Source organism: Pan paniscus, chromosome 17 (assembly GCF_029289425.2).
Source record: "Pan paniscus chromosome 17, NHGRI_mPanPan1-v2.0_pri, whole genome shotgun sequence".
NCBI classification, from domain to species: domain Eukaryota; kingdom Metazoa; phylum Chordata; class Mammalia; order Primates; family Hominidae; genus Pan; species Pan paniscus.
Genome location: NC_073266.2, coordinates 68318356 through 68345227, shown reverse-complemented (window position 1 = coordinate 68345227; position 26872 = coordinate 68318356). Strand labels below are relative to the sequence as shown.

General features: G+C 43.8%; 1 protein-coding gene across 7 annotated transcripts; it reads left to right on the top strand.

Annotated features, from left to right (window-relative positions):
- The first annotated feature begins 972 nt into the window (after nucleotides 1-972).
- Nucleotides 973-25756, top strand: MRO (maestro). 7 transcript variants are annotated; one of them, XM_008952596.6, is made up of 7 exons: nucleotides 978-1541; nucleotides 11713-11815; nucleotides 14072-14154; nucleotides 15524-15706; nucleotides 19382-19537; nucleotides 20739-20846; nucleotides 21494-25756. In XM_008952596.6, exons 1-7 carry the CDS (start codon nucleotides 1413-1415, stop codon nucleotides 21545-21547), a joined length of 816 nt encoding a protein of 271 aa, XP_008950844.1. In that variant the 5' UTR covers nucleotides 978-1412; the 3' UTR covers nucleotides 21548-25756. The 7 variants fall into 7 exon arrangements, with proteins under 7 accessions (XP_034799617.1, XP_008950852.1, XP_008950844.1 ...); XM_003827222.3 differs by having other exon boundaries at nucleotides 1402-1541; nucleotides 14008-14154; XM_008952598.4 differs by having other exon boundaries at nucleotides 1526-1664; nucleotides 14008-14154.
- Nucleotides 25757-26872: the final 1116 nt, after the last annotated feature.

Sequence of the window (26872 nt, the reverse complement as noted above, 5' to 3'; positions counted from 1 at the left end):
GTCTCTTCTAGTCTATTTATTGCTTTCCTTTTGCAGCAAGACATCTCAATTTCCTCTTTCCTCATAGCCCCTTAGTTTTGCAGTCTAGCTTCCCTTCTCTATCACTCTATTGAAATTGTGTCCTCAAATGTCACAGTGGTGCCCTTGTAACTTAATCTGAAGAGGGTGGTGTTTTAGCCTCATTCTTCTTATTTTCTCAGCAGCATCGATTTTCTTTCTGCCTTTTTCTTTCATCTTCCACTCTGACATAGTTCTCTGGTTTATATTTTTCTGTTTATCTCCTAATTGGGTTTTCTAGACCAGTCCACTGCATAGCATCATGGCTGAGTCCAAGCTCTTACATTAGCCTGCCTGTGGCTGAATTTTAACTGCCACAAATTAACTGCATGATCTTTGTCAAGGTAATCTCCCTGTGCCTCAGTTTCTCCAGCCTTAAAATGGAGACTGTAGTAGGAGTATTAACCTTTGGTTTGATGTAACAATTGAATGAGATAGTCTATGTAATATTTATCACAACATTTGGCACACAGAAGTTTTAATTGAATGTTATCTATTAGCATAACAATAAGTGCCTCGGTCTTTGAAAATATAACTGTTCTTTTTTCCTTTCAGGACATATTTTCTCCCTTTATGACCCAATACAGAGCGAGACGATAACTAATTATTGTTAAATAGATTTATGCACATGTTTGGAGAGTCCGGGGAAGGAGGGCTGATGAGAGAGAGAGGCTCCTAAATTCTGCAGGTGCTGTAATTCCCCGGTTTTAATTTTGCTTTGCTTTTTACCAATAAATCATTTTGAGAGCTTAAATCGCTCCTTTCGGGACATATGGTGTTTCTTGAGCAGGAAGGGACGTCAACGGTTAAAGCTCTTGTTGTTGGTGCAACAATCAGCCACGATGAGGCTGCTTGGCGTGGAACACAGTGTCCCGTCCTTAGATTAAATGCGCTCTAACAGGATTATGTAAGGAAGGAGGCAGCCACGGCGGCGGCTCTGTGCAGGGGCCGCCTGGAACCCGTCCATTGAGTCATGCCGCCATCTCGCGGCCGCATGGGGAACGGGCCTTGGCAGGGCGGTTTTGTTTGGTGCAGAGGAAAGGTCCCCAGAATTGCCGTCTGCAGAATTTCTGCAGAAAGTGTCGGCCAGGCTGGCATGAGGGAAAAAGGAGAGGAAATCACAGCAAGGAGAAGGAAAAACACCTCAGCATGGCGTGGGGAAGCAAAGGGCACAAGTCATGCTTGTGCCACCCTACAATATTCTTGTCGGTTTCATTCCAGAACAATTCCCTCCCCTGCCCAAATACTCTATAAACTTTGACTTTCCCCTCTTATTTGATTCTCACTTTCCATCACTCTGTGCCGACCCGTTATCCTGAACAGACCCTGCGTCACCTCCTAATTTCCCTTCTTGTATGTTAGGAATTCAGGGCTGGGAAAATTTAGCCGAGTCATCACATTTGGCTACTACCCGGGAAAGCAGCCCTCCCGAGTCAGGAACGGGCTCCGGTTCATCACGTGGCAGCCGCCTGCAGGAGCCGCAGGTAAGGGACACTGTTGGCCGGGGCAGCCAGATGCAGCGGGAGGCGTCCTGGCTGCACTTGGGTTCCCAAAACCTTTCTGGAATGTCACTCTGGTCACCAGTATGGGAGCTCGACCTCTAGGGGGTAGGTATTTGGTAATGTTCTCTTTGTAAAACTGAATTGGGCAATGTTGACCAGGAAGCTGATTTTGTTTGCTTTTCACAAACTATGTTAATCGATCAATAGTTGGGTTATAGATCATTCTATTGTCAGCAATATAATAGAATGGCAGGGACTCAGGGAAGATATTGACACTTTAAACTGAAATGGCTATGCGGTCTGTCTTCCCTCGTTCAGCTCACAGGACATTGCCTGGGAGCTGAACCTAGGCTTATAGCACAGTGACTGAAAGGATAGCTTTCAGAGTCCTAAAATCTGCTCTGCCACTATTTGACTTTGAGTTAATTGTTCAACATTACTTTAAGCCCCAGTTTCTTCTTTTCTAAAATGAAGACGATTTTTTTAATATTAGTTTTTTTTCATTTTTTTGAGGCAGGGTCTTCTTGTGTTTCCCAAGCTGGGGTGCAGTGGCCCGATCTCGGCTCACTGCAACCTCTGTCTCCTGGGTTCAAGTGATTCTTCTGCCTCAGCCTCCTGAGTAGCTGGGACTGCAGGTGTGCACCACCATGTCTGGCTAATTTTTGTATTTTTAGTAGAGGCGGGGTTTCAGCATGTTGCCCAGGCTGGTCTTGATCTCCTGACCTCAAGCAATCTGCCTGCCTCAGCCTCCCAAAATGCTGGGATTTATAGGCATGAGCCACCACACGCAGCCTACTATTGTCATTTATAAGTTCAGTGTTGGAAGGATTTTTAAACAATCTAACAGTTTCTTCTGCTCATTTTACAGATGAGATAAAATCAAAGTGTTTTATAATTTTGGCCTTCATAATATACCTTTTGGCTTCAATAAATAAAAGGATTATTGACCAAAAATCTAATATTTTGAGTCAGAGTCATTCAAGTTTGCAAAAGCAGATGGGAGTCAGTGTAAAGCATAAAACAGTCTTCTAAGTTACCCCAAATCCATGTATCTTCAGTAAGATCAGGTAGAGCACAACCTGGCAATGAACACAAGCCCCAGCCGGGGTCTTGGGGTTGGTGAAAACCAGGGGGTCTGCACATAGCTCACTCAGGAGTATGTTCCAGAGGAAGAAGAATTCGTTGAAGAACGTGTGCAGAGATGAGTCAAACTATAAGCAGAGCTGTGTCTTTGGCTTCCAAATGGCCAGGTGACCTCCTGGTCTTGGTCATACAAGGCTAGGCATATGTGGTGACCATAGAAACCCACCAGAAAATGTAATTCTCCTAGGAAAGAATGCCTGTCTTACGGGTGAGAGGGCTTGGAGAAGGAGTTAGAACATCCTAAGAAATCTTGGAATCTGTATACTACATTCATTCACAGTGTGTTTAAAACGATCCTCTCTGAGATCCTGTGTTGCAACAGATGAGAATGATCCTTTTGTTTTTGTTGGATTGGGTGTAAAGGACTTCATGTTTTAGAAAGGAGGGAGGCACTGCAGGCAAGAAGGAGGGCATGGGGGTGGTGGGAGTTCTTTAAGAAGCTGCAAGTACAAGAAACACAAGGCTCCAGCGAGGGGCCTTGTGACCTTGATTTAACTCCTAATTTGTTTTATTTTTTAATGAAACTTTTAACTGAAGAATAGCATCCTAGAAAAGTTGCATAAATCATAGACAAACAGCTGCTGTGATTTTAATTTTATTTTTAAAGTGAAATTCAAAGTGCTTCACAAACATATGGTATCAATCTCTTGTTCTCTGCAAAGACACTGACCTCTTTCTCTTTCTCATCCCTCGGCCCCAGCTCCCTCCCTGACTTCCATGGTTTCTGCTACTGCATGGGCTCGGATTAGCTTTATTTAATTTCCAGGATACAGGTTCTTCTATACCAACAGGCGTGTAGCATCACCAGGCACCACATACAAAAAGTGCAATGCTCAGGCCCGACACTCCCTGAGATTCAGATCCAATAATTCTGGGGCAGGCCTGGAGTTTATTATTATTATTATTATTATTTATTTTTATTTTTTAGAGACAGGATCTTGCTCTGTCAACCCAGCTGGAGTGCAGTGGCGCAATCATGGCTTACGGCAGCCTCAGACTCCTGGGCTCAAGGGATGCTCAGCCTCCCAAAGTGCTGGGATTACAGGTGTGAGCCACTGCACCCACCTCTGGCTTGGAGTTTGTAACACGTACCCCGGGGAATTCTGATATAGAAGATGCAACCAATACTGAGAAATGCTTTACTTTTCCTGCACCCAAGATTGAGATGATCCCTGACAACCTGTAAGATTAAACCACATCACAGTTTTTCTCTTGCGATGGGGAGGTAGGGTTTGCTAGAAGAGGTAGTGAGCTCAAGATGTAACTCTGTGAGTTTCTCTAATCACAGATCGAATCTTCCAGGTGGAGCCACTCAGTTCTCATTTACTTTGCCATGCATGGGAGCATGACCTTGAGTTCTACTTATGCCTAGGAAGGCGATGCTGGCTGCTTGGTTTCTGAAGCCTGGGGAAGTTGCCTTGGCTGGCTAAAGCCCTTAGCTGTTATGCTAATCTTGCAAGAGAAGTCAAGCAGAAAGAACAGGGTAGCGGGTTTGTTTTCTTTCCCAATGGAAAGGAGCTTCAGGCATGATTTTCTTATGCCTTGGAACAGAGATACCAGCTGTTTTATAATGAGGCCCACACCCTCCTTGGTGAGTGGGCCCTCAGCTTGAGGGAGTTTTGCTTCTTTTATTTTGATTTTGAAATTTGAGATTTTTTTTCATTTGAAGGTAATCTTAATGCTATTAAATTCATAAATATGCTAATTTAAATACCCAATCCTATTTATTTAAAATAGACGTTGCAAGCGTACAAATATTCTCTCCACATGTCAGCACCCATTTAGATCATGGTTTGGAAATGGGGAGAATAGAATTCCCTTAAACTGCAAGTCAGCTGGTGTTTCTTTACAGCTAACGTTAGCAAAATTTATGCAAAGCAGTAATTCACAATGGTCTTCTTTATTTGTTAACTCACAAGGAAACACCCTCAAAACTATTCTGTTAAAGTGTCTGTTCAGAAATGTGGAAAAACTGAACTATATAAATATTGAAAAGTTAAAAATTCCTTAATTTTTTATTCTTGGAACCACTACCACAATTTACAGGGCAATATACCTGATGTAATGAAAAGAAAAAGAAAAAGAAAAAGCTATAGCAGATAAAAGACCATAGGGATGTTCATCTAGCCAATGCTACACTGCATTATCAATAGCTGCACTTTTTGCAAACTGTGGCTATGACAGTCCTGAACAAGAAAGGTTTTCTGTTTAAGCTGCAGTAACTTTTCTAACTATGTATCATCGTTTCTTCCGTGGCAGATTTTTAGTTCCTAATGCATTTGGGACAACTGTTTCAAGGTAACTTGCTGCTTTCCCAAAACTTCTTGTTCTTTCTCCTGCTAAGAACTGTATCCCTTTTCTGCTGTTTTTATTTTTTTATTTTTTTTGGAGACAGAGTCTCACTCTACCCCCCATGCTGGAGTGCAGGGGCATGATCTTGGCTCATTACAACCTCTGCCTCCCGGGTTCAAGCGATTCTCGTGCCTCAGCCTCCCAAGTAGCTGGGATTACGGGCACCCGCCACCATGCCCAGCTAATTTTTGTATTTTTAGTAGAGACGGGGTTTCACCATGTTGACCAGACTGGTCTCGAACTCCTGACCTCAGGTGATCTGCTCACCTCGGCTTCCCAAAGTGCTGGGACTACAGGTGTGAGCCACCGTGCCCAGCCTTCTTTTCTGCTGTTTTTAGAACCTTCTGTTACCATATCCACCATTTCCACTACCAGATCCATAACGATCACCATAGGGACTGCCTGAACTTCTTCCACCAAAACTGCCCCCTTTCATGCATTCATAATTTGATCGCTGTTTCCAAGATCATTATAGTTCCCACCACCACCATAGTTACCACCACCAAAATTTCAATGTAACCATCATATCATCCACCACTGCCACCATATCCACTACCTTGGTTTCCATATCCTGGTCCACCACCACCACGGCCCCCTCTACTATTATGACCAGGATCACCACCCATAGTGGCTACCATCACCTCCAAATCCATTCTATCCACTGTCATCTCCTGCATAACTGTCTCTGCTACCATCACCTTCACCACCATAGCCTCCTTTCCACCAAAGTTCCCACCACGGCAAAAATTATCTCCACCACCTCCAAAGTTTCCTCCATGACCAGCCAAGTTGCCAGATCCACTTCCATGACCTCTTTATGACCTGGTAGACTCCATCTTATTTAGAAAGGACACTTTTTACTTCACAATTATGCCCATTAATGGCGTGGTATATCTGAATAACAATTTCATCATTTGTTTCATGATCATCAAAAGTTACAAGAGCAAATCCTCTCTGTTTTCCACTCTGCCTGGCTTCCATAACTTTTTTATTTTTTATTATTATTTTTTGAGACGAAGTCTTGCTCTATCACCCAGCTGGAGAACAGTGGCATGATCTCAGCTCACTGCAACCTCTGCCTCCTGGGTTCAAGCAATTCTCCTGCCTTAACCTCCCAAGTAGCTGGGATTACAGGCACGTGCCACCATGCCCAGCTAATTTTTGTATTTGTAGTAGAGACGGGGGTTTCACCATGTTGGTCAGGCTGGTCTCGAACTCCTGAGCTCAAGTCATCTGCCCACCTCAGCCTCCCAAAGTACTGAAATTACAGGCGTGAGCCACCGTGACTGGTTCATAACTTCTGTGGTTTCAATCTTGTCACTCTTTTCAAAGGAGTCTCTCAAATTATATTCTTCTGTCTCTTCCTTATTACTTCCCGACAAACATTTTCTTTACTGTTGGATGGGCACCAGGCTTTACAGAACCCTCTCTAGAGACAGCTGTCTTTGGTTCCGCTATATGCCCATCAACCTTATGTGGTTGAGCACACTTTGCTGCATGAGCGTAAGTCACAAAACCAAGGCCCCCGAGATGTTTTGTTTGGGAGTTTCTCCTTACCACACAGTCTGTGGGTGTGCCCCATTCCTCAAAATGGTCTCTTAAACGGGCCTCTGTAGTTTCAAAGCTCAGGCCACCAAGAACAGTTTTCTCAACTGCCCTGATTCCCGTGGGTCATGGCTCTCCTCCCCGCCCCCACCTTCACTGGCTGCAGGGGCAGATGGTGATGGCCCGAGTCGGGCTGGGGGCAATCAGGTGACAGCTTTGCCTCCACTTTGAGTTTTTTTTTTTATTTGAAGGTAATCTTAATGCTATTAAAATTCACAAGTATGCTAATATAAATAACCAATCCTATTTGTCTAAAGTAAGATTGTGTTCAACCCCTCGTTCAACATGGGACAGGAGTTTTGCGTCTTTTAGTCTCCCTGTACCCATTGTCAGGCACCTGTCGGCTCTGATCTGGAGCATGTGACCTGAGAATCATTAGGTTCTATTGAAACATGAAGTTGTTAAAAGAAAAGCCCCAGAAAGAAACAACCAAGCATGTTTTTTGACTCTATGTGAATTTAAAATTTTTAAATTTTATTTTAGTTTCAGGGGTACATGTGTGGGTTTGTTATAAAGGCAAATTGTGTGTTGCGGGTGTTTGAAGTACAGATTGTTTTGTCACTCAGGTAATAAGCACGGTACCCAACAGGTAGTTTTTCCATCTTCACCCTCCTCCCACCCTCCACCCTCAAGTAGGCCCTGGTGTCTGTTGCCTTCTTTGTGTCCACAAGTACTCAACATTTAGCTCCCACTTATAAGTGAGAACATGAGAACATGCGGTACTTGGTTTTCTGTTCCTGTGTTAGTTTGCTTAGGATAATGACCTCCAGCTCCATCCTTAATGTGAATTTTAAAATCCCTTTATTCTGGAGAGAAGCTACACTGTACTGCTGTGGTTTCTTTCTGTTAATGCAGTGGTTCTCCAAGTGTGGTCACCAAACCAGCCACATCCCAGTGTCACCTGGGAGCTTGTTAGAAATAGAAATTATTAGGCCCTGCTGCCGATGCACAGAATCAGAAACTCTGGGGCCTAGGCCTGGGAATGTGTGTTTTAACAAGTCTTCGGGTGATTCTGATGCACACTGAAGTGTGAGAACCACTGGTTTAATGAGGAAGCCTGTGGGAATACCTTCAATCAAACAGAGAGAATCTCGGTTCAGCCAGGTAACTGATGGAAAGAGAAACTCTTGCTAATTGGTGGGGGTGCAGTTTTCTGGGGTTTTATTTTGGTGCCTCATTGCAGTGGTGAGAAGATTCCTGTTGGCCAGATATGAAGGAGATATAGTTCCTGAAAGTTAGGCGGTGAGGGAGTGTTTTCATGGACCTCTCCAGAATGGAGCAAATCCACCTGGGGTTTCATGGACCAAATCCACCCGGGGAGCAAGGATGGCAGAGAAACCGAGTCCCCATGCACCTCCAGATCAAGTGAGTCAAATGTTCCAAAGTACAGCTGTTGAAAAGGGTCAGGTTGCATCAGAGAGGAGTATGTCTTGGTTTGGCCAGGACTTTTCCAGCTTTAGCACTGAAAGTCCCATGTCCCTGGAAGCTCCCCAGCCCTGGGTAAACCAAGGCAGTTGGTCACTGGTCACTGTAGTTCAGTGACTGCCTGCTGGAATTACTTGGTGAGCTTTAAAAAATACTGATGCCTGGGTCTCCCTCCAGAGATAATGGCAGACTTAGTCTGGAGGTTTAGAAGTTCCCCAGGTGATCCTAATGTAGCCAGGGTTAAGAATGGCTGCAGCTGCTTGCCTGCCATCTCTCCTATTAAAAAAAATAAAACACAAAACACATACAAGTCAATGGTTCTAATGCAGTTGAACCCCTACCATGTATTATATACAAATATTAACTCAAAATGGATCAATGACCTAAATAGAAATGTGAAAACTATAAAACGCTTAAAAGAACATATAGGGGTAAATCTTCATGACCTTAGATATGGCAATAGATTCATAGATTTAACACTAAAAGCATGAGTAAGAACAACAAAAATAGACAAATTGGACTTCATTAAAAATAAAAACTTTTCTGCACAACAGACATTATCCAGAAAGTGAAAAGACAGCCCACAGAATGGGAGAAAATATTTGTAAATCATACGTCTGGTAATAGTCTAGTATTCAGAATATATAAAGAATTCTTACAACTCAGAAAAAGACAAACAACCCAACTGACAATGAGCAAAGGATTTGAATGGAAATTTCTCCAAAGAAGACATAGAAATCACCAACAAGCACACGAAAAGATGCTTAGCCTCATTAGTCATTAGGGGAATGCAAATAAAAACCACAAAGGACAGACCACTTCATACCCACTAACATGGATCTAGTAATAATAACAATAATAATGGAAAATAAAAGTTGGTAAGGATGTGGAGAAATTGGAACCCTCACACGTTGCTGGTGGGTATGTAAAATGGTGTAACCACTGTGGAAAACAGTTTGGTGGTTCTTCAAAAAGTTAAACATAGAATTACCGTATGATGGCCAGGCTGGGTGGCTAATGCCTGTAATCCTGACACTTGGGAGGCTGAGTTAGGCGGATCACTTGAGGTCAGGAATTCAAGACCAGCCTGGCCAACATGCTGAAACCCCGTGTCTACTAAAAATACAAAAATTATCTAGGCATGGTGGCGTACGCCTGTAATCCCAGCAACTCAGGAGGCTGAGGCAAGAGAATCCCTTGAACCCAGGGTCAGAAGTTGCAGTGAGCTACTGCATTCCAGCCTGGGAGACAGAGTAAGACTCTGTCTCAAAAAAAAAAAAAGAATTACCACATGACTCAGCAATTCTACTCCTAAGTATATGCCCCAAATAAATGAAAGCAGATACAAATAGTTGTGCACAGATATTCATAGTAGCATTATTCAAAATAGCCAAAACAGAGAAACAGCCCAAGTGCCTATCAACAGGTGAATGGATAAACAAATTGTGGTATAACCATACAATTGAATACTATTCAGCCATAAAAAAGAATGAAATACTGATACATGCTACAACATGGATGAACCTTGAAAACAATATACTAAGAAAAAGAAGCCAGTTATAAATGATCACAATAATGTATGATTCTATATATGTGAAATATTCAGAATAGGTAAATCCATAGAGACAGAAGGCAGATTAACATTGCCTGAGGCTGGGGGAGGATGGAATATGGCATGAATGCCTAATGGGTGCAGGGCTTTCTTTTGGGGTGATGAAAAAGTTTTGATATTAGACAGAGGTGGTGGTTGCAGAACGTTGTTTAAATGACTAATTGTATGTTACATGGATTTCACCTAAATTAAAAGAAAATCATCAGGTTACTCATATCTACAAAGTACAATTGAAATCAAGCTCTTTAGAAGTCAGAGTCCTCCACAGCTGGCCTTTAGCTAGCCTCTGTAGCCTATCTTCTACCTCTCTCCTACTATTTTAATTGTTACTGCTACCATCACCATGATACCGCATGGGATCCCGTTGACTCCCAATGTGTCATATACGCTCTGCCTCTGCTTCCAAGCTCGCCAGTGTGCTTTGGGAAGTCTCCACCAGCTGTTCCAGCTCACGGTCCTCTCTCGACTTCAGTGGCTCTTAACTTTATGCCCTTCACATGTATACATATGCAACAAACCTGCATGTTGTGCGCATGTACCCTAGAACTTAAAGTATAATAATAATTAAAAAAACAAACTTTATGCCCTTGCCACTCAAAGCATAGTACCTGCTTGGAATCCCCTGGGAGCTTGGAAGAAAGGCAGAATCTTGAGTTCCCGCTGCAGACACACTGAACAAGATCTTCAAATTATTTTAGTGCATATTAAAGTTTGAGAAGTGCTGGTTTGTACTAGTTGGACCCAAGTCAAGCTGTGATCAGAATCACTTGGTAAGCTACATTTATGTATATTATATTCTTTCAATAATACATGCGCATGGTAAAATTACAAGCTGTACACATACAAAAAAGGTGAAAAAAGTAAGTTTCCCTCCAATTTCAGTTCCTCGGATTTCCAGCCCAGAGGCCATCTCTCTTAATGTTTCTTGTGTATTTTTCCTTCTCCTATGCATATGCAAGCATATACGTACATACGTATTTCCTGCCCTCATTCTGATTTCACACGAGTGGTAACATACTGTACACATGGATTTGCACTTTTCACTCAACAGTATATCATGGAGATTATTTTAGCACATGTTGATCTGCCCAATATTCTTCTTAGTGACTGCATAGCAGTCGTTGTAAAGTTGTATAGTTGTAATATATGTAATTTATTTCTGTTCAAACCATTGGCTGGGGACCGTGGCTCAAGTCTATAATCCCAACACTTTGGGAGGCTGAGGCAGAAGGATTGCATGAGCCCAGGAGTTTGAGACAAGACTGGACAACGTTAAAAAAAATAAAAAATTAATTGGGCGTGGTGGCATGCACCTGTGGCCCCAGCCACTCAGAGGCTGAGGCAGGGGGACTGCTTAAGCCTGGGAGGTAGAAGCTGCAATGAGCTGTGTTCCTGCCACTGCACTCCAGCCTGGGAGACAGAGCAAAACCCTGTCTCAAACCCCTGCCCCACTCCCCCTTCCCCTGCCCAAACCATTAAAGAACACAATATTGTTTATTACAGTGCTATGGTGGCTATCCTTTGTGTATATCTTTGAACATATGATGTGTTCATATCTATAGGATTAAAGAATTGCCAATTACGTGTGCTTTAAAGTGGTAAGAGATAGTGCCAAATCCTCTCTAAAAAGAGGTACCGATTTACATTCTCAGAGAACTTTTAAAAACACAAAATTTGAGGCTACTCTGTATTTCAATTCATGAGAACTCTGTGGGCAGAGCCTGGGAATCTGCATTTTACTTCTTTGGTGACAGTGATAAAAGAAATCTGCAGAATGGAGTGGGGAACTAGAGGGCAGATCCCCCTTGACCCCCAAGCTGCTATTCCTCTTGGGCTGCCTTGGGTTGCTATTCATCTGTGTGACTGTTCTATCTCACCACAGTGGAAGGTTCCTAAAGACAGGCCTCAGGATTGCTGCCTCTTTATATTCTTACCCCAGCACAATGCATTGTACAACAATGTTTGTTGATGATGAGTGTCTGTGGCGCATGTGATTTTGTTTTGTTTTGTTTTTAGTTCCATGGACCAAAGACAGAGGAGAATCCTGGGCCAGCCCCTTTCCATCCCTACTTCCCAGCCCAAGCAGAAAAGGACATCAATGATATCTTTCTTTTCCAAGGTCTGACACAAAATATTATGAACAAATTTCTCCTCCCAGCAGCTGTTTTGTAAGATGTATGTTTGCTTGGTCTGTGGTTAGTTAGGCCTGCTCCACTGAAGTTCCTTCTGAAAAAACTTTGATGACAGTTCTTTTAACATGGATAGGATGTTTACAGGATGACAGGAAGATAAGTTGAGAATAATTTAACTTGCTGCTAACTCAATAATACAAATATGGAATGAGGCCGGGTGTGGTGGCTCACCTCTGTAATCCCAGCACTTTGGGAGGCTGAGGCAGGCGGATCACTTGAGCTGAGGAGTTCTAGACCAGCCGGCAACGTGGCAAAACCCTGTCTCTACCAAAAACACAAAAATTAGCTGGGCATGGTGGCATGCGCCTGTAGTCCCAGCTACTCAGGGCTGAGGTGGGAGGATCGCTTGAGCCCAGGAAGTAAGGGCTGCAGTGAGTTGAGATCATGCCACTGCACTGCAGCCTGGGCGACAGAGTGAGACGCTGTCTTAAATTAAAAAAAAAAAAAGATAAGATAAAAAAGGAATGAACTGTAATGAAAATCCAGGAATACTAATGAAGCTTTGAAATCACCAAATCTCATCCATAGCACCACTGAGATAGCTGAATCTCAAGCCAGTCTGCCCCTCTAGGCCCCTTTCTAAGGATGGTGGGGAGGTGGCTTTTGTCTTCTTTGATCTTGTCTGGATATTTTGTCATCTTGATTCTGACTCTAGCACATGTTGCTGTCTTCTGGGTCCTGCTGCACACCAGGGTCTTCCTGCATGAGAGCTCATAGGCTTGCCACAAAGGCTCCGAGACTAGCCTATCTCTTGCCCCATCCCTGGCCCTGCAATTACTTAGAGTTTAGTGTTTGTGTTTGTTTGTTTGTTTGTTTTTGAGACAGAGTGTCGCTCTGTTGCCCAGGCTGGAGTGCAATGGCGTGATCTCAGGTCACTGCAACTTTCGCCTCCCAGATTCAAGCAATTCTCCCTGCCTCAGCCTCCCAAGTAGCTGGGATCACAGGCATTCACCACCACGCCCAGCTAATTTTTTGTATTTTTATAGAGACGGGGTTTCAGGGTTTCGCCATGTTGGCCAGGCTAGTCTCTAACTCCTGACCTCAGGCGATCCGCCTGCCTCGGCTCCCAAAGTGCTGGGATTACAGGCATGATAGAGTTTAGTTCTTAAAGTACAGGTGTCTGCATCAGACACACAGTGTTCCCCAATTTGCATTATTCATGCATTTCTCTTCCTGTTCTTAACTGCATGCTCAGATGCATGCATTCTGGAGTTGGGACATCCTTTAAGTGCCCTGAAATGTTTGTAGATGTGTACTACATCAGTGCTGAAATGTTTGTAGATGTGTACTAGATCAGTGCTGAAATGTTTGTAGATGTGTACTAGATCAGTGCTGAAATGTTTGTAGATGTGTACTAGATTAATCCTGAAATGTTTGTAGATGTGTACTAGATTAATCCTGAAATGTTTGTAGATGTGTACTAGATTAATCCTGAAATGTTTGTAGATGTGTACTAGATCAGTGCTGAAATGTTTGTAGATGTGTACTAGATGTTTGCAGATATGCTTTGCTAATTGTGTCAAGTGCTATTGAGAGGTTGAGTAAGGTGACTACTGAGAACTGACCCTTGGAATTAGTCATTTGGCAGGGTAGGGGTGAGGGGACATTAGCCTGATAGCAGAGGGTTCAAGAGGCAATGGGAGGAGACAAACGGGAGAAAACAAGTATAGATGTCTTTCAAGGCATTTGGCTACAAAGGAGAGCAGAAAAATGGGAAAGAGCTGGAGAAGAAGGGGTAAAGGGAGCTCTTTGAGGAGTAACGGCACACCTTTCCCTGTGAAACGGATCCCTATTTCCACATCACATTAACACTGATCAAGTCCTCTTTTTTTCAACTTCTATCACACCCATAGCTGCTCTAGAGCCTCTCCCCTTAATCTCCTAAACCTACCTCAACACCAGCCTGCACTATCTTTATTGCCCTCTTTCTCCATCAATTTCTTCGTTATGTAGACCAAATGAGTACATTTCCAACAAAACCCAGCCGTCTTTAGTAGGAGAAAGAAGGGGTAAAATTGAGCAGGCAATCACGGGATTTTCTTTAGAGGGAGGGATTGGGGTTGGGATTGGTATGACTCTGAACACTCCCAAATTAATACATTTTTGACCCATCACCCAGGTCTCTTGGAAACTGAGGTTCCAGAAGCGGGAGCCTCTGAAGAATGTGTTTTTCATCTTGGCAGAAAGAGCTCGGGACCCCAGTGCTAAAAAGCGTCACATGGCAATGAGAAACTTGGGAACCATGGCCTATGAAGCCCCTGACAAGGTAGGGAAGGAGCGTGGGGCTCAGCCGGCTCCCCAAGCCTCTCCAACCACCTTGGTGTGGAGACTCCCAGGGCTGGAGTATGGTGTCTGTTGTATTAGTTATCTATCACCCCGGAACAAACCACCGCACACTTAGCAGCTTACAGCAACACGTGTTGATTATCTCGGGTTTTCGCAGGTCAGGAGTACAGGTGCAGCTCAGCTGGGTCATCTGCTCAGGATCTCACCAGGCTGCAATCAAGTGTCTGCCAGACTGCATTCCTTCCTGAAGCTCAGGGTTCGCTTACATGGTTGTTGGCAGAATTCAGTTACTTCCCATTGTGGGACAGAGGTTTCTGTTTTTTTGCCTGCTGTATACCAGGGCCCACTTTCGATGCCTAGAGGCCACTCTCTCACAGCAGGCAGCTCACTTCCTCCAGGCCAGCAGGAGGGTGTCGCCTCCTCCTGTCTGCTAAGATAGAGTCTTATGGGCTGGGCCGTAGTGGTTCACGCCTGCAGTCCCAGCACTTTGGGAGGCCAAGGTGGGTGGACCACTTGAGGTCAGGAGTTCAAGACTAGCCTGGCCAACACGGTGAAACCCCATTTCTTTTATATTTTTGTAAAAATACAAAAAATTAGCCAGGCATGGTGGCATATGCCTGCAATCTCAGCTACTCGGGAGGCTGAGGCTTGAGCAGAGATCACACCAGGCACTCCAGCCTGAGCGACAGAGCGAGACTCCATTTCAAAAAAAAAAAAAAAAAGATAGAGTCTTATGCAATGTAAAGTCATGTCTGTAGGCTGGAAGCGAGTCACAGGTTCCTTCTGCACTCAAGGGGAGGAGACTCATTCAGGGTGTCACTCATTCAGGGTCATCTTAGGCTCATGACACCTCAGCAATATCAGCTGTGAGAGACAGAGCTGCAGGAAGGATAAACTCACAGCTGTTACCCTTCCTGGTGAATTTAAGTGATATTTTTTTCTAGTAATTTAATGTTTGTTTCATAAAAGATGTTTTTCCCACCTCCTCCTTTACCATCCGCCAACTTCAGTGTCCATTTTGTCTCCTCCCCACTATAAAGGTACCTAGTTCTCCCCAGGCCCTGAGATCACCCAGGTCTGCTGCCCTATTTGAAGAGCCCCACCGAGCCTCACCCACCCACATGCCACACTCCAGATTGCTCTTTCTGTTTTCCTTCCTAGGCTGAGTTGGGCTCTTGGGTTGGGTTAATGGAAGCATTTGTATTTTAATGAGAGTTGTGCAGATCTTGAAAAAAGCCCTGGTGTGTTAGTTCAAGTCCTAGGTTATTAGTAGCTTAGATGTGGGGTTGCTTTTCAACCTATGGGGAGCAGTTCCTGTGCTATTAATGCTTTTCAAACCTTGGTGACAGGTGAGAAAGCATAAGAAAATTGTCCTCGACCTGCTGGTGTATGGACTGTATGACCCTGTGAATTTGGAAGTCATCCATGAGAGTATGAAGACTCTGACCGTCGTTCTGGGCAAGATCCAGGGGAAAGGTTTGGGTTCCTTCTTCATAGATATCACCCTTCAGACCAGGACTTTATTAGATGATGTAAGTAAATCAGAAAAATTCTGGGTTATTGAAATCAAAATGGGCTTAGAAATATGACTGTGGGGCCGGGTGCGGTGGCTCATGCCTGTAATCTCAGCACTTTGGGAGGCCGAGGCGGGTGGATCACGAGGTCAGGAGATCGAGACCATCCTGGCCAACATGGTGAAACCCTATCTTTACTAAAATACAAAGAACTAGCTGGGCATGGTGGTGCACGCCTGTAGTCCCAGCTAGTCGGGAGGCTGAGGCAGGAGAATCACTTGAACTTGGGAGGTGGAGGTTGCAGTGAGCCGAGATCACGCCACTGCACTCCAGCCTGGCAATAGAGCAAGACTCCCTCTCAAATAAAAAAAGAAAGAAAGAAAGAAAGAAATGTGAGCTGTAGGTGGTTCGTTGCTGTGGGAACAAGGTCTCTAGTATTCACTTATTTATTACCACATCTTGTTGAGAGACTAGTACTGTGCTAGGGGTTGGGAGGACATGTAAAGATGTATAGAATTTTATCTCTAACCCTCAAGGGTTTTTTTGTCTGTTTGAGACAGGGTCTCACTCTGTCACCCAGGCTGGAGTGCAATGGTGTGATCTCGGCTCACTGCAACCTCCACCTTCTGGGCTCAATTGATCCTCCCACCTCAGCCTCCCAAGTAGCTGGGACTATAGGCACATGCCACCGCAGCTGGCTAATTTTTGTATTTTTGGTAAAGATGGGTTTTCACTATATTGCCCAGGCTAGTCTCAAACTCCTGGGCTCAAATGACCCACCTGCCTTGGCCTCCCAAAGTGTTAGGATTACAGGTGTAAGCCACTGTGCCTGGTGAGTTTTCATCTTAACAGAGAAGTGGGTATATTTACACTGATGATGATGTACACTGATGATGATGTACACTGATTGACTAACATGTAGTCAATGCTGTCTTATAAATGTGGCAATAGCAATGATTAGTGTCTAGTGAGCCCTCACTGTGTGCCAGGCACAGTGCTAGGCAATTTACATGAATCATCTCATATAATCTTCCCAATAACCCTGTGAGATGGGCACTGTAATTATCTTCACTTTGTAGACAAGGAAACCAAAGCACAGAAAGGTTAGAACTTGCCCAAATTCACAGAGCCAGGAAGTGGACATGCCACCAGCTCCTCTGACTATAGGGCTACACTTAACTACCAGATGACAAATCAGGCTAAGCAAAAAGTGCACCGGCACATCGTTCAGCCCGAAACTGAGAAGAGTCAGAGACACTGACTGCAAGCTAACAAGTTAGCCTGCCAGTTATTCTGTCCCTGAAAGACAAGACCTACAGAACAGCGAACAGACCTTTTATTTACTCCCAGAGAGATTTGCATCTCCCCACGCCCTAATTCTCTCTGGAGCCACGTGGCGAGAGCCAGATGTGTCAGCAGGACAGAAGGGGAGAAGAGGCCTTGACCTTATGTAACTTGGAGCTCATATGGGAGCTGGGCACATGTGTCTCACCTGCTCCAGAGACACAGAGGGATTTTTGCTCTTGAATGTAAGCCAGTCCTCTCTGGGGAGGGAGCGGGCGAAGGTCCCTACTTACCACCCTGAAGTGTAAGCAGATGTCTCCGGGGAGATGGCTCTAAATCTCTTGGAGGTGCCATCTGAACTTCAAGGATTTGTTTGTCATTTAACCACTTTTTTTTTTTTTTTTTTTGAGACAGGGTCTCGCTGTATTGCCCAGGCTGGAGTGCAGTGGCAGGAACACAGCTCACTGCAGCCTCAACCTCCCAGGCTCAACTGATCCTCCCACCTCAGCCTCCTGAGTGGCTGGGACCACAAGTGCATGCCACTATGCCTGGCTAATTTTCGTAGTTTTTGTAGAGATAGGGTCTTGCTATGTTGCCCAGGCTGGTCTCTGACCGGGCTCAAGCGATTCTCCTGTCTCAGCCTCCCAAAGGGCTGGGATTTCAGGCATGAGACATGTGTCTGGCCTTCAACCATTTTTTTAAACCCTGGTTGCCTGGAATTTTTGAGCAGAAATCACTGGCCATGTAGAAACACAGAAATTCTTATGCAGAGCTGTTTGCTGACAGTTTACATCTCCATTACAGATAGCACTCTTCACTATCTGAGACCATGAAGCTCACCCGTGCGTGTGTTCCCAGTTAGATGGTTGTCAGACTCCTAGGGGGGCGAGCATCTGTCTTACGTGTCTGTACATCTTAAAGCATTAGGGTATGGCTTTGAATGGGGTACATTCTCCATTAAAATTAGTTAAACACACACACACACACACACACACACTACACACACACACACACACAAACACTCACTAATAGAGCCATGAAGATAATACAACCCTAAGCCAGGCATGGTGGTGTGTGCCTGTAATCCCAGCTACTTAGGAGGCTGAGGCATGAGGGTCACTTGAGCACAGGAGTTGGAGGCCAGCCTGGGCAATGTAGCAAGATGTTGTCTCTAAAACAAAAACAAAAACAACAAAAAAAACACAAAAACCCTAAGACAATTTCTGTATGCATCATGTGCTAAATTTTTTAAAGATACTTCACAATATGATTAGTGTTCCTCAGTCTTGCTGGGTCTCTGTGACCCCCAGTTCTTGGTGCTTCTTCCCCGCTGTGAAGGCCCACCCCAGCCCTCCTCCCTCTGGTTTACCTGGAGGAGGACTTAGACTACAAAACACTGATATAAAAACCCGTGCACCACGAGTCAGGTGTTTAGGTTACTATACTGGCTCTGTTACCTGACAGTGAGATTTTGGGCAAGTTCCTTAAGTGCCTTGGGCCTTGGTCTCCTCACCTGGAAATGTAATACTTGGACCAAACAGCTCACCTTGGAAAGAAAGAGAGGGCAGAGTCCACTGAAATGCACTCAGGGACAAACCAACCAATCAGACTGGAAGCAGGGAGAGGTGGGAGGGTGTTGGGGGAAGAAACATGATTATTATATCCACTGCAGATAGGAGAAACTCAGACCAAAAGCAAAGAGAAGAGACTTGGCAAAAATGCTGGAGTAATAAACAGGGAACTGGTTGAATGAATTTTGGTGCAGAAAAGAAAAAGAGAAAAAAGAAAAGAAAAAGAAAAATGAAAACTCTTTTATGTATTGACGTAGAAAGAGCTCTCAGACTGATGAAAACTCAAGGTGCACAACAACAGTGGCATGTGCTTCCATTATGTAAAAAAGAGGGAAAGGATTATGTGATATACATCTTTCTTCTTTATTTTTTGGAGAGATACACACAAAACATAACTTTATTAGCTTGTGGGGAGGAAAATTTGGTGGCTGATGGAGAGGAGTAGGAAGTAGACCTACTTTTCCTGTAAAGCTTTTTGGTTATTTTGAATTTTGGGAAGTTTATAAATGTATTCTATCTCCAAAACATGAAATAACGAACAAAAAATCTGGGAAGGTGGGAGTAGCACCAGTGATTTCCCAGGCTAGTCCTCTCGTCTGCTGGAGAAGAGGTTCATTGAAGCCTTTGGGCCCTCTTCAAGCCACCCCCACCCACCCAGCTAAGTGCTTTAGACCAGATCTCACCACCCACCCTGTAATGTACAGTCAAGATCGATGGCTGTGATGTGTTCTGATTGACGGCTGTGATGTGTTCTGACCGATGGCTGTGATGTGTTCAGATGCAGTTGCCTTTTGGTAATGATCTGGCTTTCTTATTGTTTTGTTGATGGGGACCGCAGGAGAACGACAGTCTGAGATACTCGGCCTTTGTTTTGTTTGGGCAATTGGCTGCCTTTGCCGGGAGGAAATGGAAAAAATTTTTCACCAGTCAGGTTAAACAGACACGAGATTCCCTCCTGATCCATTTACAGGACAGAAATCCCCAGGTTGCCAAGGTAAGACCTTGACTCTGCAACCAACAGAGTGACATCTCCGTGCTATTCATAAAGGGAGTTGCGAGTTGAGACGCCAGACCCTAGGGTTCCTGCCAGCACTGCTGTAGATATTTAGCAGCGTTTCTGTGTGCATCCTTGACAAGGTGCCTCTTTGGTGTGTAATCTCTCTTTGAGCAAGAGTGTTGGTTTCCATCTGCCCCACCTGCCCAAGCCCAGCACCTGTCAATGCAAGATAAGCTCAGGGTAATGGGGTTGAGGGCAGAGAGGCACAGGTTTAATCAATGGTGCAGCAGCCCACATAATGAGGATATTTATTCATGCCCAATTAGCTTTTGTCATTGTGGCTGGTATAGATTTCCACCCATGGCTTCTTTTCTTTTCTCTTTTCTTTCCTTCCTTCCTTCCTTCTTTCCTTCCTTCCTTTCTTCCTTCGTTCTTTCTTTCTTTTTTTTTTTTTTTTGAGACAGTTTTGCTCTCGTTGCCCAGGCTGGAGTGCAGTGGTGTGATCTCGGCTCACTACAACTTCTGCCTCTGGGGTTCAAGCAATTCTCCTGCCTCAACCTCCTGAGTAGCTGGGATTACAGGTGCCCACAACCACGCCCTGCTAATTTTTTGTATTTTAAGTAGAGATGGGATTTCACCATGTTGGCCAGGCTGGTCTTGAACTCCTGACCTCAGGTGATCCACCCACCTCAGCCTCCCAAGGTGTTGGGATTATAGGCGTGAGCCATCTTGCTGGGCTCCACCCATGACTTATTAATTTCTTCTGGTAGTTTTGTTTTATTCTTGGAGAAAATTGTATCCCAACAAGGTTGGATCAACTTCAGGCCTGCTTTGGAGTGGGACTTGGTGAACGTTTCAAAACAATTGGGAGCAAAGCTTTCTACCAAACCACTTGCCTTCTTTAAGTTACTGAGAGAGAGATTAAATTTAGGAATCCAGTACTACTTTTGATGGGATAATAACAAAGGCTGTGCTAAACTGTAAAGCTACGCCCTTCCCACCAGTCCCCAAATTATAGACATGGCCATTTTATAAGCATACATCCTTTAAGATTCAAATTTTGAAACTACCTGGAAGTTACTTTCACACTTTCAGTGGGCCTCTGACCACAGATTGGGTGCAATCCTCTAGGATACTTTTCCTTGCTTGGGATTATGGAACTCTCTAATAAATAAAATAGTAATATTATTTTTCTCAGGCTTGCAAAACAACGTTTCGAGCCTGTTCTCCATATCTGAAACTAAAGGAGGAATACAGCTTCCAGAGTGAAGAAGATCAAAGGAACACTAAGCTCTACCGGCAGCTGGTGAGTGAGCCAGGGTAGGAGAGAATTCTTTTCCGGTCCCTGCCCTGCTGGTGGTTAACACGGAAGGTGGCCAAGCACAAGAAAGAGTTACCCCCCTTAAAACGACTCAGGCCAACTATGTTTATTTTTTTATTTTTTCTTTTTTTTCTGAGAAGAGCAAGTGCAGTGGCACCATCTCGGCTCACTGCAGCCTTCATCTCCCAGGTTCAAGTGATTCTCGTGCCTCAGCTTCCTGAGTAGCTGAGATTACAGGCGTGCACCACCACACCCGGCTAATTTTTGTATTTTTAGTAGAGATGGGGTTTCACCACGTTGCCCAGGCTGGTCTTGAACTCCTGATCTCAAGTGATCTGCCTGCCTCAGCCTCCCAAAGTACTGGGATTACAGGCATGAGCCAGCATGCCCGGCCAAGCCAACTGTGTTTTGATTGTAATTGACCCATCATACAATGTAAATGGCAAAACGCCTAGAGGATCAAGCACAAGATATATCGGCAGTTCCAATTCAGGTCACTAGCTGGATACAGATGATGCCTCCACCTCTCCTGCTTATCCACATGCCCTGCACTGATCACTGCCTACTAGTTACATTGTCAAGGAAGTTTGTTGAATCCCGCCCTCACGCGTACCTTTGCTAATTTCTTTCAGAGCCACTATCATCCAGAGATCCTGCAGTTCTTCTACGCAAATAAAATTCTGTAAGCGCAGAGCAGCAGGGAAATGGTTCTGTATGAGTGCATTGCTGAGCCATCATGTTCCCCTGTTTTATCTCACTGGATGCCTCTTCTCACTGCTTGCCTCTTGGGATTGTAATGGAAAAGAGGGTGCTGGGAGAGCAATCAAAGGCAAAAATAATACATGGAATTGTATGATTTTATCTAAAGTAAAATTCTAGACTGCTTTCACTTATTTCATTTCCTCCCCATACAAATTTGATGAGCAGGCACACAATTTCTTTAAAACATTTCCAAGTGTATATAGATTCAGTGCTTATTTCTCAGCTTTTTCTTTCTTAAGTTCATCTCTGTCACCTAGCTTTTATTTTTAATACTCAATTTCTGAGGCTTAGGAGAATACTTGTTACCTTAAGCGTTTTTTTGTTTTTTTGTTGTTGTTGTTTTGTTTTTTTTTTTAGTGTATTTGCTATTGATACTTTGCTATTGATACCTTTTCTTGCCAAGATTTATTTAAAGTTGGCCAAGACACCAAGAAGGTGGCTTGCAGGGGCATCTTTGGCTTCTCATAATTTTAGACAGTCATTGCTTTCAAGATCATCCTAAACAAGAATTAATAGAGAGAAAAAAATCTAGAAAGCATGTGTTGAAAATCCGCAGGCTCATGATAACTTATGGGATAACAATAGTAGGTAACACCGAGTGCTTACAATTCAGTGGGCACAGTCAAAGTGCTTTTTGTAAGTTCTATTTAATACTTGCGACAACCCTGAGATAGTAAGTACTATTATTGTTCTCATTTTATAGATGAGAAAGCTAACACATAGGGAAATTAGGTAACTTGCCCCAGATAACTCAGTAAACAGTGGAGCTGGAATTCAAACATGTACGGTCTGACTTCTTGAGCCCATACTCAATAATCATGCCATCCTGCCTTTCCATGGAATAACTGATGGATGGTTAGAAATGTTAAAAACAAAGCAAATGCAAACATCTCTGCTTCTGCTCCTCTACTAAGCCCAGTTAACTTTTGATTTTATATGTACTAAGTATACATTTTTATTAATTTATGTGAGCTGAGTGTTTTTATTAATTACTTTTTGGCTATTAATGTCAATTATTTTGGTGATCAATCCTAGTTATCCAAGGAGTCACATCACTCATAAAAATTACAAGAAAAATCTCTAAGTCCCTCTCACCCTCCCTCTAACCAGATTGCATCCCAAGCTTCTATAGAAACTCTGGTACCACCCCTGAATTCAGTATCCAGGCCACACCCGGAGCGTTTTGTTCAAGACAATTTAAAACACAGGAGATTATAAAAGCTATAGCTGGATCTTAAATGGCATTCTGAGAAAGAGGAACTCAATTTTCTGCTGTAGCTCCCAGGGACAGGGTGGTGTGACACAGATGCGGGGATGAGGAGAGCCCTAGGCGAGATGAGGATGTGGGAGATGGCAGACAGAGTGGCAAGGGCCAGGCAGGAATGGATTTTCTTCCTTCCTGTTTTGAATCTGAAGAACATGACAGCAAGAGATTTTAGGAGGGACACAGGCTCACGAGCAAATGGGTGGTTCTGAGCTGTAAGCCCCCTGCCCCTCCCCAGCACCCACTCCCCGGATGCTGGCCTCTTTGAAATTTTGTTGCAAGGTTGGTTTAAACTTGATGCAGTTCCATTAAGTGATCAGTGAGTGGTCTGAGAAATGGCTGCATGTGGCTGGCATTCAAAAAGGTGGGGATAGGGTGAGATGGGTGGGGTTACGTGCTCTGGAGTAGAAAAACCTATGCAGTTAATGTCCCTCTGTCGGTTAAAATTGTGGAAGATGCGGTTGGATTATTTGACTTTAAGATTCAATGGTAGGCTTTTATTTTGGTGGCCCCCAATGAGTCATGCCTCCTGATACTCATGTCCTTATTTAGTCCCTTCTGTTTGAATCTGGGCTGCCTTTGTGACTTGCTTTAATCAGGAGATTGTGATAAATGGCACTGTGCCGGGCATAGAAACCCTGGCAGTTTCCTCATTTGAATTGTGGGGGAAGCCAGCTGCCACATAAGGAGTTGAACTACCAGGAACAAATGAGAGTGCCTGAGATCACCATGTGAAGGAGAACGGAGACACCCAACCCACAGCAGAGTCTGAGGCCCGGACACATGACACAAGTTGTCCCTTCCAGCCAGACCCGAGCTGTTGAAGCTACTCCAGCTGACACCATACGGAAAAGAGACGAGCGTCTCCATCAAGCCTGTGTCAGTTGCAGAAGCATGAACAAAGAATCAAATGATTGTTGTTTTAAGTCATTAACCTTTGGGATAATTTGTCACACTGCAATAAGTAACCAGAGAAGATTCCTTATTATTAACTGTTGTCTTGGCTAATTTTGTTTTGCTCTTCATAAGTCCTCTTTGAGTTTAAATTCTATTTCCAGAAATTTATGTTATCATGAAATTTGGTGGCAAGAGCAAGGGACTATGTTTTTTTGTTTGTTTGTTTCTGTTTCTCACCATACCTACCACAGAGCCTGGACATGTGATTAAGGAACATTTGCTGAATGACTAAATGATTCCAAATTGTAGAGGGAATAAAGTCCAATGTCCAGTCTGCCATTTCAGGCTTTCAACCTTCCTTTTCTTCTGTTACTCTCTTTGCTTCAGCCAAGTTTGGGTCCTTTCTCTTCTCTCAACATGTCTTGTTCTCCTATACCCCCTCACCTTTGCTCAGTCTGCTGTTTCTGTGTTGAGTCCCCTCCCTGCTCACCTGTACACACCCACCTGGACTCACATGCACACACACACACACATTTCACGTGTATCTCTTATCTGTACTCCAACGCCTAGGTCAAAGTCCTGATCCCCCCAATCAGGGGAGAGCTCAAGTCTCTGAATTCCCAGAACATTCTAGCAATATTATACCACTTATATCTTATCTGAAAAGTTTTTTTTGTATATGGCTTTATGTTTTTTTTTTTTATCCTGTTAGATTGAAACTACAGAAGGCACGGCTGTATCTTGTACATCATTGTATCTCCCCGGTGACTGCAAAAGTACTCTGTAAATGAATGTTGATTAGGGGGAAAAATGTCAGAAAGTCATCTGAAGCTGTCATTCCTTACTGGGAAGAGCCCATTTTGACAAATGAGGGTCACCAATTTCATTCCTTATAACCAATGTACAGGTTACTTTTATGCTTGTGCATTTCAAGTTTCCCCTTCCCCACGTTTATCTGAATGCCAACCCAAAGGTAATGTTTTGACATTTCTTAATTTTGAACATTAATTTTGAACCTTATTGAGCAGTTGAATGAAAGAAAGAAAAAAGGAATGTTCAAGTGCCCCGACCCTCATGCTAAGTGCCCAGGGTAGAGCTTTGCTTGGTCCCCTGTGTCTCTGGTGCTCATGAGATAGGTCTTTCTTTCTTTATTTTTATTTTTGAGATGGAGCCTCACTCTGTCACCCAGGCTGGAGTGCAATGACACGATCTCGGCTCACTGCAACCTCCACCTCCTGGGTTCAAGCGATTCTCCTGTCTCAGCCTCCTGAGTAGCTGGGATTACAGGTGTCTGCCACCATGGCTGGCTAATTTTTGTGTTTTTAGTAGAGACGGGGTTTCACCATGTTGGCCAGGCTGGTCTCAAACTCCTGACCTCAAGTGATCTGCTCACCTTGGTCTCCCAAAGTGCTGGGATTACAGGCGTGAGCCACCGCTCCTGGCTGAGATAGGTCTTTCTTAAAGGGGAGAGGGAAGTGGTGGAGAGAGAGGAGAGAAAATGACAAAGGAGGAGGCTGAGAATCTAACAGGTGTGACCAATTCTGCTACTGAATGAGAGCAGAAGCCTGTGAACTTCCAGTTAATAGACCACTTAATTGGGGGAACGCTTCACACGTTATAAAAAAGCACTAGAATATTTTGAAAGCGAGAAACAACAGCTGTGTAGGGTAGCTAGCAGTTAGTGTTGTACAGAAGACAGATATTTGTGCATTTCTGCATTTTCTAAGTTTGCTGCAATGAGCATGTATTACTTTCATAGTTATAAAACACATGCAAAGTGCCCTTTTAAAATGAAAAAAAAGTCCATGAGTGTAAGTGATATATATGCTTTGGAAAGCCTGGGATGGTCATTGTTTACTCTCAATAGTATGTGTTTGCCTTTGTCTTTTTGAGACATTTTGTTTTAATCTGTTGATGACAATAACCTGTTGATAATATAACTTGATGACAAATAAAATGACTTATGATTGATTATCATTTTATTTATGTTACTGAACTTACATTAATTTTGTCTGACCACAGTAGAGTAAATATTTTGTTCCTTTATTTACATGTTAAATGGTTTCAGGAAAACCCTGGGTTCTAGATAAAGCCAACACGTCCTAATTTACTGAGGAGGGATGATTTGATATGCAAAGGCACCTATTATTTACCAAGTTAAGCACTTGGGAGTTAAGGCTCCCAAGCCAGACTTGTAAGATTCCTTATAATAAACACCAACCTAGAATTTCCCATGATGCTTCCTCGATTCCTACTGTCTGGAATACTTTCCAGTTCCTTGGTTCTATCAGCCATTCCCTGGACTGACTCCAAATGCCCTCTTCTTCAGAGGTAGAGCAGAGCTGCTGGGAGAATGCAGCCTGGCTCTGCCATTTAGCCAAGTGTGGGCAAGTCAGCGCACCAAGCCTCAGTGTGCTGATATGTGAAATGGAGACAATAACCCAATGTATAGAATTGCTGGGCTGCAAAGATTCAATTAAGTCACACTGAGCACTTGGCAGAGTGCTTGGTACATAGAAGGTGCTCAGGAAATGTTATTTTTGTTCCTCATTCCTAACAAACTCTCCAGACATTATTTCTTCTCTTCTTGAAGCTGCCCAGGTCTTCGGACAGGTCCATTGGTAATTTGAGCATTACCCTGATCCACCAGTCCTGGAGGTAGCCTCCGTATCCTTTATTAGTTCTCCAAGAATGTGGCTTTGAGCCTTGCCTGACATGGGTGTTCAGTAAAGATTGGTTGAATTCTTCGAGTTGCAAATGCTGGCATTTTGACCAAGTAGGAATCTGTCACCTGATAGGTTTTGGAATTTTAATACAGATAAGAATCATAGCAATGAGAATAGCAAGTGGTTCTTTCCCACTTGGCCCTTTGGGGTGCTGTGATTGCTCAGAGCGGGAGCAGTGCATTTTTATGCTCTAGAGATGGTTTCAATAGGCCCTGTTCATTCCATCCTAATATTCCCAACAGCTCTGTTAAGAATTCTGTATTGTATCTTTTAAGCAAGCTCTTGTTAATAATTAACACCCCACCTTCTTTTTCCAAGGGTGATGCTATTAATCATGTTCCTTTCAAGCAGATGAATTTCCT